This window comes from Myotis daubentonii, chromosome 9, assembly GCF_963259705.1.
Source record: "Myotis daubentonii chromosome 9, mMyoDau2.1, whole genome shotgun sequence".
Lineage (NCBI taxonomy): Eukaryota > Metazoa > Chordata > Mammalia > Chiroptera > Vespertilionidae > Myotis > Myotis daubentonii.
The window spans coordinates 76,915,111-76,929,131 of record NC_081848.1 but is presented as its reverse complement, the minus strand read 5'-3'; the positions used below and the strand labels follow the sequence as shown (position 1 = coordinate 76,929,131).

Sequence of the window (14,021 nt, the reverse complement as noted above, 5' to 3'; positions counted from 1 at the left end):
TTGCAGGTGGAGAAAGTGAACATCAGAAAGTGTTTGGCTAAAGAGACTTGGAAGCGGCTCAAGGTCAGGCACAGTAACCGGGGGAACTAGGATCTGAGTCTGCGTCTCCCCAGCTCCAAAACCAGGGAGCTTAGCCCTTACATCACCCTGCCTCCTGGGGTTTTCTTTTGGGAAGTGGTGACAGATCTGAGCCAACCAAGGAGGTAACTCAGAATTGGCCAGGCAGGTCTTGCTTCCACTGAAATGGCCACTTAGAAACAGCCCTGCAGGCAGATCCTTGTGAAATAATAGTTTCAGGGAAGTCTTCCCTGCCCATCCCCCCAGCCTGGAGGGCCCATTCCTCCCTGCAGATGGGCTGGGCTCTGAGCTTCAGCCCTTTCAGGGTTAAACAGTAACCTTTTTACTGCTTGTGGTTGAGCACATTTTGGCGAGGAACAAGCCCCGGCCTTGAGCAAACAGGAGACCGGCCATGCCCCTTCCCTTCCCCAGGCACCTTCTGGGGACTGAGAGGTTTTCTTTTGCCTTGAAGTCCCTCACCTGATTTCTTAGCTTTACGGCGATTGTTCTAAAAAGTTGGATGGGAAAAGGCCCAGTTATTGTGAAAAGGGGAAAGCTTTCAGTTGTTTTTTGGTTTTTTTGTTTGTTTTGTTTTTTCCTTCTCTGAGGGTAAGAATCAAAGAGGTTTCTGTAAGGGAACTTAAAAATCAATTTGGTCGCCCTGGCCAGGGTGGCTCAGTTGGTTGAGCGTCATCCTGTATATGGAAAGGGCTCTGTTTCGATTCCCAGTCAGGGCACATGCCCAGGTTGTGGGTTCAATCCCTGGTCAGGGGGCATGCGGGAGACAACGGATTGATGTTTCTCTCTGAGTTTTTCCCTCTCCCTTCCTCTCTCTCTAAAAAGCAATAACATATTTTTTAAAAAATCAATTTAGTCACTTTCTTTAGGTGTTTGCGTCAGAGAACTGAAACCCATGGCTGTTTCTGGTTCAGGGTATCCAAAAAGATTGCGTCTCTCCTCATAGTGACACCTTCATGGAGCCGTGCCCTATTTTGTGCCAAGTGCTTAAAGTGTAGGAACTAATTTAATCTCCAATCAAGGCCCTTTCTCACCTTCTATATAGACTGGATTCAGGCCCAATTTTTGCCAAACAACTGTGATGACGATAAAAACAGGCTCAGATCTAGTTAGTTATAATCACCATAAAATTTTCTGTCTAACCTAATTAACTCCTCATCACTGCTCTGTCCCCAGTACCTAAGACAATGCCCAGACTATTATAGGGCTGATACATTTTTGTTGAATAAATGAATACACGAATGATTTTGTATTCCTTTTCCCAGTCCCTCCCCTCCCCTCTCAGGCCCTCCACAGAACCAAGGGAGCAGTGGCTAAATCAGAGCAAGGGGTTTTGAGGGCTGGAACCACTCTGGGTGGGCACTTTGATCCTGGGGGACACTTAAGGATGCAAACAGGCAGAAAATTTTCCATGATCTGCTGCTGTGAAGCTGGCTCCCTGTCCCTACCCCAACGTTTAGGGAGTGCAGGTTACATTCCAGATCCCAGTAAGGGTCAAGCACCTCTGGAACCTGGCTGATCTCCTTTTGAATGACTGAGCATTCATTCATTCACATGGGGCTGAGGTCTGAAGGTGGAGGGTGCCTGGCTTGGGGTGAGAACATGATAGATGCTGGAGAAGTGAAGAAGTATTTTCAAAGTGTAAAATTTGTACATTGTTTAACAAATTCAAGCAAGCCCATGGAAGACAGGCTCTTCTCCTAGGCCCTTTACTGAGCAAATGAGCCCTCAGACTGAAAAAGTCACCGCTCGGTCACTTTCAGAGCTTTTGATAGTCTAAGAGGAGAGAGAAAGCTGGTCAGAATTCGTATCGGGAAGGAAGGGGAGGGGCAGTATCTTGTCAGGGAAACCAATGGATTCCTGATATTATCATGCAGCCAGATGCTGGAGGAGCTCTGGATGAAATATAACCGAGGCCCTCTGACCCCTGCCCACCCATGGCAGATACACTTGCTGGGTGCCCGGGTGAGGGCCTGCCTGGTGGGCTAGGACTCCCACGCAGGTGCCAGGTCTGTGCCTCTACCAGCTTGGATTTTCACTGTTTGCAGTTCCACTTTAAACAAAATCTCTTTGGCATTTTCACTATTGTTAAAAAAAAAAAAAAAAAAAAAAAAAAGCTTGGCTTCTGGCCAGACGCGCCCTGTGAGCAGGTATTGCATTTTCCCTTCGCTTCATTCCCGATCGGAGATTATTCATTTATGAATGGGTGGCTGTAAAAACTTGCCTTGTGCATATGAAAACTGAACCTGGAAATTTTTAATCGCCAGTGAGTTTTGCTTTTACGGAAGGGGCCGTAGCAATAGGCTTTGGAGGCAATGGTGGGAAGGGCAAATGCTTTTTCCTTTCTTCCTAAATTAACTCTCTGACCTGTACTCTCCAGTGACGATTGTCCAAGAGGCACTGACTGAACAGGTTGTTTGATCGCCTTACAGATCATGATTCTGGAAGGAAGTGGTGTAATGAATCTCAACCCCAGCAACAACCTCCTCCACCAGCAGCCCGCCTGGACAGACAGCTACCCCATGTGCAATGGTAAGCCCCTCCCTGCCCCCCTCCTGTGGGTGTTGAGTCTCAGGGGGGTTTTGCTTTACTTTCATTAGGCTTCGTTTTCCAACTTAAGGTATGAGATGCAGCAGGAGATGTGAGGAACCGCGGGGATGGGGGAAAGTCTTCGTGCTGGAGTTCTCTCTAGGCCCCCGGTGCTGCAGGCTGAAGCCCACTTGATAGATTTCATGGTTTCCTCCCAAGATTCAAGATTCTGGGTGGGCAGCCTGGCAGATAGGGTTGTAGAGGAGATGCCCAAAGGGAAGGCCACCTGTTGAAACTTTTAACAGTATTTGGCTTAGGATATCCAGATAGGATAGGAGAGAAAGGTGTGTGTGCGTGTGCGTGTGCATGTGCGACTGTGTGTGTGTGTGTGTGTGTGTGTGTGTTGCACGGAAGCATGGAATTCAGGGAGGAGAGGGTTTAGCGGCTTCAACTTTTTATTTCATGCTCCAGTGACCTACCTTTGTCAGGGGAGAAGAGACTTGCCAGGAGACCGTGGCCCCTCTTTGGTGCTTTAATCTAGAACCTATTGATTAGAAGAGGGAGGGGTTGGTGGTGGGGCTTAGAGAGGGTTTGGTGACCAAGCCCGTGGCTTACTGTAGAAGCGAAACTGAATAAAGTGGTTGCTGAATCAGGGCCCCACACCCCGTGTGAAGGCTTTCAGTTTGGGCAGACTGCTGGGCGGTGAACTGCGGGGCTTTAAGGAGCTCTCAGTCTTCTCCTACCCCCGCACCTGCTTCTGATCTCCACTCCAGAGACGGCTGCTCCGACTCCCCTAAAAAATGGAAAAGGCCTGTTGTGAGCAGAGTCCGAGGAAGAGTGGGAGGATAATGGAAGGATTATGCTCTCCAATTGCAGCTGGTCCATGTGCAGCTCCGCCTCTTAACGCGGAACCCAGCCAAACATGGTTGAAAGCGTGCACAGGTGACCTTCCCTTGCTTGGTCACCTGGCCCACCACACTGCTGCCTTTTCAGAGCAGTGACGTTTTCTGTTGCTGTGGGACCTCCAAGGAGGACTCTAAACAGAGCAGGAAGGGTCTTCAGACTGGACCCTCCATTAAACAGCATTTTTCCTGTTTGCTTAGTTGAAAGCTGGGGCCATTTGTTTAGCAGGGAGTGAAATGTAGGTGCCACTTTTATTTCTTAATTTCCAGAGGCCTCCCAGAAGGCCCAGCTCCTGGTCATGATTGATGGGGTGGGGGAAGTCCTTTGAAAGACCGAGAAGACCTGAACTCTTAGGAATCTAAAATTTCAGGAATCTGACCAGTCCACTGGCCGATGGGGAGAATTTTCCAGTCAAGTTCATATAAAATTCTCTGGTGCTTTCAAGTTCCGACAGGATGGACTGTCAGGAACGATCCTTTCATCTGGGTCATGTGCAGTTGAGAGAAGAAATTACTGCAGGCCGGTTGTTGGGTTATGGAGAGCGACTGCCTCTTGTTTGCACTCCCAGAGCTGCACTATCATAACAACACAATTATTTTAGAAAAAAGGGAACAAAGACTCGTGGAACCACACAAAAACATCCCCTCCTTAAACAGCTGTATTGTGAGACCTCCAAAATGAAGAGGAATTGGAAATATCCAGTCTAAGCTCTGTGTGTTTATATATCTGGAAATATTTCTATGTAATTTAATTTTTGGACTAGATTTTCCCAATCCTTGTCCCCATTCCTCTCTACCACTGGCTTCTGCTTCAGTGCCCACGCTGAGGGTGTAGGGCTGCGTTTGTCTGGCCGTGAGGTATGAGGGATAAAGTACCCACTGTGAGTGGCAGCTGTTACCCAAGCAGCCACCTTCATGCCTAAATCATCTGGACCTCCTGGTCTTAGTGCTCCTGAAATCTGGAAGCGGGGGATGGATTCTGAAGGTGTGAGCAAAAGTGGGATTGGGTTGGGAACATTCCCCCTTCAGCCTCTCCTGAGAGCTAGGCCGTGGGCATTATGGGAATCCAATCTTTAGGGGTTCCTTAGCTCCTTGCAACTCAAACTGTATCTACAGATGATCACCATTACCATCACCACCACCACCACCACCATCATCATCATCATCATCATCCAGTGGAAGCTTGTTAGGAATGCAGAAGCTCAGGATTCTGTGTAATCAGAATCTGCATTTGAACTACATTCCCTGGTGATTCATATTTACATCAGGGTTTGAGAAGTACTGGTGTACGATGACCTTGAAGCAAAAGTTAGGGACAGTTTTCTTGTGCTACACATTCCACCCTTGAGTTTGTGGGAATATCTGTGTATCATGTTCAGCTAGATTTCCCCCGCTTCAGCTTAGTTGGCGGCAACAGTGTATTCCCCTGGCCCAGTGATGGCGAACCTTTTGAGCTCGGCGTGTCAGCATTTTGAAAAACCCTAACTTAACTCTGGTGCCGTGTCACATAGAGAAATTTTTTGATATTTGCAACCATAGTAAAACAAAGACTTATATTTTTGATATTTATTTTATATATTTAAATGCCATTTAACAAAGAAAAATCAACTGAAAAAATGAGTTCGCGTGTCACCTCTGACACGCGTGTCATAGGTTCGCCATCACTGCCCTAGCCCCTGCCCCCCACCTTTCCAGAAGAGAGCTATTCCCCCTAGATCTCTGTTTACAAGGAAACCATAAGACCTCTCAGCCCTGTTACATGCCCCCCCAAAGGCTGGCTGGCTCTCTCTTCTCCATCCCCTAGGACTTTGGGCTGATGATGTTCTCTTAAGAGAGCATGAGATGGTAACCATACACAGATGGTTAGCCTATACTAAACGTAGCAACTCTTATTGGCTTGAATGAAATTTTCTTCACTGGTATTTGAACTAACCATCTTGTGAATGCACCTCACAACTCTTTCAGGTTCCCACATTATTTTTTTTTTCCAGCAACAAATGCCACTGAAGAAATCTATCGCGAGTGCCTAAGATGGCAAGGCCTCTAAGATAGTTTTCATTGGAGGCACAAAGATGCGTGAGACAGGGCCCATGACCTTGAGCATTACAATTTACAGAGGAGAATAAGACAGTACTTAGATACTCCTAAAGGAAAGCAGAACACGATAAAAGTCATTATGAGAAATACCCAACACGCCTCCTGGCGATTCACAGGACAGCAGCCCGCACAGTAAATGGGAGTCTGTGATGACTTCCCTCGTGGGGTGGTCAGAGTTTGAAAGCTGGGTAGGAATTCAACAGGGAGTGATTGGTAAAATAGAAACTTGCCTGAAAGGACAACATAGAAAAAAGGCCATAGAAGAATCAATAGCTAGTGAAGAGCCTCAATGCGTGGCTTGGCAGTTTGGTACCTAATTTCAGTGGATGATGGGAAGCGACCTAAGTTAAGGTAACTGTGTAAGGAGATGACCTCACAGTAGCTATCGTAACCAGTGTGGGGCAGGGATGGGTCAGCATAGTTAGCGGATGAGGAACCTGGACCACTGTGAGGAGAAGCAAAGGCAGCATAGAGAAAAGAACCTTACTCTCTGGCCTCACTTTTGGCTGCAAATGGTCTGAATTTGAGATGTGGATGTGTATATGTGTGTGTAAGAGAGAGAAGAAGATGGGAGGGAGACAGGGGGAGGAAGAGAGAAAGAGAACTATGTAGGGGTGAACCATACCTAATAAGTTGCTGAAACCAGCAATGCTTTTTCTTTCATGGAACTTTGGGGGAAGGTGGGGAATAAACTCAAGATCTCAGGGTATTTCAGGTCTCCTGTCCTCATCCAGCTCCCAGGGGTAAGTATTTGATACGGAAGAGGACATCAAGATGCACAGGGCTAAATGCATGGCCCCATCACAACCAGAAAAAGGACCACACTTCCAAGGGCCTCCTCTACAGAGCTTGTCTCCTGCTCCGGGCCCCTCTGGTGCACAGGGACTGTGGTTGTGATCCCATCCTCACGACTTCCGGCCGCCAGTGATGCATCCCCACCCCACCCCACCCCACCCCACCCCTGCCTGGGATTATGCCCAGGAACAACCATGGGTCACTCAGAACCACCCCCTGTTTTGCAGTTTCCAGTGGATTTTTTGGAGGCCAGTGGCATGAAATCCATCCTCAGTATTGGACCAAGTACCAGGTGTGGGAATGGCTCCAGCACCTGCTGGACACCAACCAGCTGGACGCCAGCTGCATCCCTTTCCAGGAGTTCGACATCAACGGCGAGCACCTGTGCAACATGGGTTTGCAGGAGTTTATCCGGGCGGCGGGAACGGCGGGGCAGCTCCTTTACAGCAACTTGCAGCATCTCAAGTGGAACGGTGATTGTCTTTCTTTCCATCTCGCCAGGAGTCAGCTGAGAAGAGCAAAGCCTCTGCAGCCAGCAGGGATCCTAGTGAGGGGCCTCAAAGGATGGTCTCACCTCCAAATTACTGTTTCCAAGACAGGGAAGTAGAAGGGAGGGGAGAGAACAAGCAGAAAAACTAGGCTGCGAGTGTGTCACGACCCATACAAACCCAGTGTAATTTAACTCTCTCCTGTGGCCGATGATCCAGGAGATGTGCTAGCAGGGTATTCACAGAATACTCGCTCCTCTCAGAAAACCTTTCCTCTGTGACTTGCAAACAGGGTTTGACAGCTTAATTCCCAATTACTTGCTTGCTAAGATCATCATGGCTATTTTTTTTTTCGAAACTTCCAGACCGAGGTTCTTAAGGTGGAACCTAAGATAGTAAGAAGATATGCAAAATTAGGTCTATGTTTGTGTTTTGGGAGGGAAGGGGAGCAGACTTACAATAGTTCAGCTAATTCTTAAAAGTTCTGTTAAGTAACAACAACAAAAAAGGGAGTTAGAGCTAATGGCCTGGACACGTGTAGGAAGTTTCTGCAGTGATTTCTGGAGTTGGTGCTGCCCTTAGATCCAAATGTCTTTCTTAAAAAAATTATATATATATATTTCAGAGAGGAAGGGAGAGGGAGAGAGAGATAGAAACATCAATGATGAGAGAGTCATTGATCTGCTGCCTCCTACACACCCCACACTGGGGTTTGAGCCTGCAACCCGGGCATGTGCCCTGACTGGGAATCAAACTGTGACCTCCTGGCTCACAAGTTGATGCTCAACCATTGAGCCATTCAGGCCAGGTCAAATGTCTCTCTTTCAAGGTCTCACCTAGCCCGCTGCCAGCCACCATTTAAACACTGTGCATCGCGATAGCTTATACGCACGCGCACACATTCTATACTGGCTTGTAAGACATAGTGGGCAGACAACTTGTCTTGCAGAATGTATTTGACACTGGCATAAAGTTGCCCTGCTAATGGCTGTAAAAAAAACATGGCTCCTCTGAGAACGACAGCTATTTTGGAAAGCAGTGATAGACAACAAGAGTGAGCTGGCCTGTCCACATCAGAATGGTCAAGTCTGTCTTAGCAGAACCTGTATGTAGGCAGGTAGCTGGGGCTTTGGAAAGCATGAGACCCAGGGCTATGTGCCATATTTGGTCCCTGACAGCTGCCATCAACGCTGAGCAGGTCCCCGTCTGGGCACAGAGCCGGCTCCGGTGCTGGCCATTTTGGATGACCTCATTCAGCTCCTGGGCACTTCCTTCTTCCCCCCCACCTCACAGACATGGTTGCACATTTTCTTTTACTAGAACCAAACCAAACAAGGCTCTATAAATAATCCCCAGGAATCTTCAGAAAGAGCAGACTTACACTTGAGGAATTAAAAATATTTACCTTCCCACCTCCAATTAAATCCAGACCTTCAAAGCTTCGCCCTGATTGAAGCCCAAGGTGGGGAGTCCTGGGAGGTGATGTGGCTGTCTTTGACCTTCCATCTCTGACCTTCCATGACTTGTTTGGTCCCACTGGATGCTGCTGGTGCCCCTGGAAGTGGCTAATGACCAGATTTCTCACCTTTGATTGTTGTTTGCCTTTTTGTAGACATTCCATTAACTTACATATATTAAGTGTTTACGTATCCTAGGCATGCTAAGTGAGTTGATTCATTTAATGACTTTCTGAGAAAATAAATATTGTACCCATTTTACAGATGGGACGACTGAAGGCCAGAGAGGTTAGAGCATGACCCCTGCTCCTGAGATATTTATAATCGGGCTAGGGAGAAAAATCATATGACCTTTATTCATCTGTATATACATGCTTTTTTACTTATGACACACCCAGAGAGGAATTGCAAGGCATAAAGAAGGGAAGAATCACTGCATTTACCCAGCCATAGCTCATAGATTGGAGCTAATAAGAATAAATTTGATTACTTTTAAGATCAAAGAAGAATAAAGCCAGTTAAATTAAACTGGTTTTCCTTATATTTGCGTTTTCATGTCGTGTCATATCTTAGCTGGGAAAGCACCTTAGATACCATCTAGTAATGACTTTATCTAGTTTAATCCCCTAAATTTACAGATGAGGAAACCAAGACCCAGGAAGACGAAGTGTCTTGCAGTTCTTAGTGGAACACTGATCTTCTGACTTCTGAAGTTCTATTGCCACCAGACTGGATGCCTTCCCTAGACAAGGCCACATAATTCCATCCGATGTGGATGCCTGAGCTACTGATTTTTCTGTGCCAGGAAGTTCAAGCTTGAGTTTGAAGATCCAGAGAGGGAAGCCCCCTCCCATAAGCAAACAGAGGTGGTCAGGGGATCAGGCAGTGGGACTGGCAGAAGCTCTTCCCAGAAGTCGGCTCTGTCCTTGTTTAAGTTTTGGCTCCCTGCGGGCCTGCTCTGACTTTCCCAATCTGCCCTTCACAGGCCAGTGCAGCAGTGACCTGTTCCAGTCCACACACAATGTCATTGTCAAGACTGAACAAACGGGTGAGTAGTAGCAAAGAGAGCCAACTTGGTAGGCAAATCCCTGAGGGGGGACAATGGGGAGTGAGTGCAAGGGAGTGTGGGAGCAGGAAGGAGCCAGTATTTTGGCAGGAAACCCAGGGACGCCTCTTCCCTGGCTGTCTCCAAGGGGCCACCCTCTGTGAGCCTCATCCCCTGGGCTTGGGACCAGTGACTGCCAACTATTTCTGATTTCTAGACTGATGGTGAGACCAATTCTGCCCACACTTCTCTGCTTCCCACTACTGGTCAGGACATCATCCAGGCTCCGCTCCAGGAGCTGGGAAAATTGCAAAGTCTATGTGGGCCTCCTTCTCACCACAGAGTCAGGGGACTTGACCTAGTTAGGAGAAGCAAGGGGAGAGAAGAGGAAGGGTCTATGTTTCTCCCTCTCCCCCTCCCTTGGTAGGAGTGTTACACAAAAAGGACGAAGACGCAGACTTGCTGTTGTACTTACTGTGGTTTCTAGGGCTCTCAGAGGTTCTGTAGGAATGTCAAAGGCAGCTATGGAACCCAACTTCTGCTTTCTGTGCATTTAGGTAAAAGATTATTCTGGGCTCTCAATGGGGTCTGCAGTCCCACGGTATCCCTATTCATGTTTGTTCTCCTTCCCCCATCCTAATCTCTCACCTGGGGACTCTCGGTCACCCCTGGAGACTTGCAAGGGGCAATAACTGCCTCAAGAAGTTTTGCCCAATGGCCTTGCACAAATCGGATTTCCTTGCACCTTGACCTTTGGCCTATGGCCTCTTGGTCTAAGGGGAGCTATGCAAGTCCCTGAAAGTCCACTGGCCATGATGAGACTGTGCAGCTGCCACTGCTCCAGGTCCTCATCGGTGAGGCTGCAAGCCATGAGAGCCCGCAGGCCTGCCCGAGGGTTGCGTGCCAGTCATTAAGGGCAGAATTGCACCTAGGAGTGATTTGTGAGCCACCCAGAGCCCAAATTGGCCCCATGCAATTATTTGCTCTTTTATAAGGGGGCTAGTCTACTATTATTGAAGCCAAAAACAATAGCTGCTAAGCATGTTAATTAGCGTTTCCTAGCTCTGCCTTCTCCCACAGACCAGGGGTTGGGTTACCTGGATGGTCTGTGCTTTATGGGTCTGGCTGTCGTAGAGGCAGGTACACGGGGTTAGTAGGGAGATGGTGTGCCCCACCCCCACAGTGACTGGGCAGATAGCCCCACCATAGCCAGGATGGCATGCAGAGGTCCCAAGTAACTCGATAATTCGAGTTGACCATCCAGACATTCTTGTGTTGCCAGTTCAGAAAAGCTAAGCCAAAGGGTGGAGGAGAAGGTCCGCCCAGGGAGGAGGGGAGAAGAGGCTCAGAGAGGGGCCGGCACCTCCAAACCTTTTGGTTCAGTTTGTTTTCAGAGGCAACAACAGGTGTACGAGGTGACCCAACAAGGAGAGAGGGTGTAACCCCAAGAGATTGGGCTTGGAGTGCCCAAACACGTAGCTATTAGTTAAAATACCAGCTAAATCCCTGTGTCGTAAACAAGCGGACTTAGCCAGTGACTCAGGTTTTATACCTTTTATGTTGTAAAAACAAAATGAAACTCGGCCAGTGACTTACCACCCGGCCCAGAAATTCAGAAGCTGGGCAGGAGGGGAGCCGAGGGCAGCCGTGATCTGTGAAGAGAAGAAAGCAGGAAGTTCCTGGTAGGGACGAGCGAGGTGAGCACTCCTTGCCAGATCTTGCAGCTCTCGGCCAGCCAGGAAAGAAAATGCTTCTGTTGGAGACTAGCCCAGATGTGGGGGTTGCGTAGGAGCTGGGCTTCATTTGGGGTAGGTAGAGGGGAGTTTCCTTTGAATCTGAAATCCGAAGAGTCAATCAGAGTCAGACATGCTTGCTGAGAGAGAGAGAGAGAGAGAGAGAGAGAGAGAGAGAGAGAGAGGCTTTTGCAAGATGAGGCAATGGGGCCCTACTCTTAAAAGTTGTTGGATTTGTGTTTTGAGAATTTCATGTTGTCCCTTAAGCTAATTGGAGAAATCCTAGAGGGAGGGGGCTGTTGCCAACTTGAGGAGAGATCTCTCTGGATTGCAGCAATGAAGACACTATGATGAAAATGACTAGACTTTTTTTTTCTGACGGAAACATCATTAATTCTCCCAGGAACATATTACTGGAAAAAGTTGTTCATTAATCATGAATTTATTTGTCTCTAACAATGTCTTTTTCTAGTGTAAACATATTCTGGTCCCTGTGTAGTAGAATGCAAGACAAGGTCAGGCTCCTGAACCCACCCCCCTGCCGTGTGCAGTCTGAGAAAATTCCCAGGAAACCCAAGCATTGATCTAGGTCAGAATTCCACTGTTGCAACTTCCCCCACAATGCAACAGGTGCAGAACACATGGATAGAGCTATAGCAAAGTCCATTTCCCCAGGACACTGGAAGAAACAGAGGGTAACATTATTATAAAGTAACAGGTGGCTGGAGTAGCAGTGTCTCCCTACACTCTGGAGACCACCCCCTAGCTCCTATGCCTCCCTAATGAGCCGTGAGTTAGAAAAGGGAGGCTCCTCCCCAGAGATGATGATTGCTGACTGTTCCCATTTTCTGTCCTTTGTAGACCCTTCCATCATGAACACCTGGAAAGAAGAAAACTATTTATACGACACCAACTATGGTAGCACAGTAGGTAACTAACTCCCCAGCACTGCACGCCCTTTTACATTCTGATTTTGCTATCCTAATAGCCAAAAAGTTCTGTCGTCAGAGGGGGCTCTCAATGTCCTTTATCTTTTCATGGCTACAGATTTGTTGGACAGCAAAACATTCTGCCGAGCCCAGATCTCCATGACAACCACCAATCACCTTCCTGTAGGTAAGTTGTCCTGACATCAGAGGCTGTGTGCCTCATGTAAGTTGCTTAATGAGAATTGCCAACATCCTATGTTTCCATTTTGCTGGAGTCTTTCTCATTAAAAAGTGAGGAAAGGGACAGAGTTACTATTCATAAAAGATCTGCTTTTGAGCCAATATTTGTACATGGAATATGACCAGTGCGGGTGCCTCTAGGAAAAGTGTTTGTCTCCTGTGAAACCACGTCACTCTTCTTGTGATAACAAAAACTCTCTTTTCAACAAAATCCGGCTCTTAGGAAACTGTCTGATAAAATTATTCATATTTGAGTATACTTATGGGGGAAGAAGGCTATATTTGATTTTCGATAAACTATTTGGCTTTAGAGAAAGAAGGTCTAACGGAGGTCCGTGAACCTGTGGCAATGGTCTTTGGGTAGAGGGGGAGCAATTGGAAATTTTCAGAACCCCAGAAATTACATTATTTTGTCAGTTCTTGAAGCCTGGCTCATCAGGACTCTCCAGTCACTTTTTGAATTCTGTTCATGTTAGTTGTATTTGGTTAAGATTAGATGCACCTGTGGCTATCCATGACTCAATCAAGGTTACATTGAATGAGAGGGTTGGTCTGCTCAAAGTCTGAGAGAGGGCCTTTCAGATTATGCTCCCCCCTCCATTTACAAATAGGTACCTTGGCATGTACCAGGTAGGACTGAGTGCATTGGGGAGATGAATAGAGGGTTTCACGTTGACCTTCAATCTGGGTGCGCACTTGTGGATCTGTCTGGGTCTGTGAAACGGAACTTAGACTTGTCGCAAGTGAATTGCCCTTTCTTGGAATTGAATTTGGGACAACTTCAGACCTTGGATTTAAAGATTTAAATGAGTGTTTGGGGAAGAAAGCACAGAATCAAACAACAACCCCTCCTCCCTCTTTTTTTTTTTCTTCTTTTTTCTTTTGCTGAGTATGTTTTTGAGAACTGAAATAATGAAAGCTTTTGGTATGAGGTTTTGTACGGTCAAGCCCCTGGAACAGGACAGGGCTGGGAGCCAGTGTCAATGCTTCTGGGATTGAGGTTAAGAACTGAGGCCAATTCATTTCTCTACTTCCCCCTCCCCCCAGTGACCATACTTTGTGTCACTCTACATATCTGTGGAAATTAAGAAACAGATCCAACACTGGATCTGCCCTTCTGGGGGAACTGAGCCAATCGAGGTAACACTTCTGTGCAATCGTTGCCACCCCGTCCTGAGCAAGGTTTCAGAGCCGAGGAAACCACCCGCCTGCTCCCCCTCTGACTTCCTCTCACACTTCCTAAGGTGTCGCCGCCCACGTCCTTCCGGTTGGCTCTTTGGCTTATGGCAAAAGATTCCAACCAGAAGTAAGGTGGAACCAACCACTTCTTGAGCCTCGGGGGGTTGGTAGGTCTTGAGGCGCCTAGGAAACCTAAAAGCCATAATCACAGCCCTGCTGCCCGCCCCGCCAGGCCTCTCTCGTGTCCTGACTTCTGAACCAAAGAGTCTGCGGGGCCCCAGAGGCCAGTTCCTGCTTTCAGATTGGCAGCGGCAGAAAACTCACAGTCTCCTAATTCTGAAAAGGCCTTCCTTTAAATGGGCTTTACAAATCTGCTCCCCATGATCTCCCCTAATCCTTGACACCCCCTGCCCCTCATCCCTACCCCACGAGTGTAGAGTGTAACACAGGCTGGAAAATGAGATCATCAGTTTGGGCCTTCTACCAGAATTATCCCTTAAAGAACCAATTGAGTGTCAGGGGTTGCCAAATTCTTTGGCATAACAGCCCTCC

The 14,021-nt window shown here is 47.6% G+C and overlaps 1 protein-coding gene across 5 annotated transcripts in view; it reads left to right on the top strand.

Annotated features, from left to right (window-relative positions):
- EHF (ETS homologous factor) overlaps window positions 1–14,021 on the top strand; it is a 42,146-nt gene that overhangs the window by 19,009 nt on the left and 9,116 nt on the right. For 3 of the 5 annotated variants that reach the window (XM_059709709.1, XM_059709706.1, XM_059709708.1), the window contains exons 2-6: window positions 2,508–2,607; window positions 6,626–6,871; window positions 9,329–9,391; window positions 11,983–12,051; window positions 12,169–12,237. In XM_059709709.1, the coding sequence (XP_059565692.1) occupies window positions 2,511–2,607; window positions 6,626–6,871; window positions 9,329–9,391; window positions 11,983–12,051; window positions 12,169–12,237 (544 nt within the window). In that variant the 5' untranslated portion in view covers window positions 2,508–2,510. Of the gene's footprint in view, window positions 1–2,229; window positions 2,342–2,507; window positions 2,608–6,625; window positions 6,872–9,328; window positions 9,392–11,982; window positions 12,052–12,168; window positions 12,238–14,021 lie in introns of those variants that run through there. The other 2 variants (XM_059709710.1, XM_059709711.1) reach the window with 2 other exon arrangements.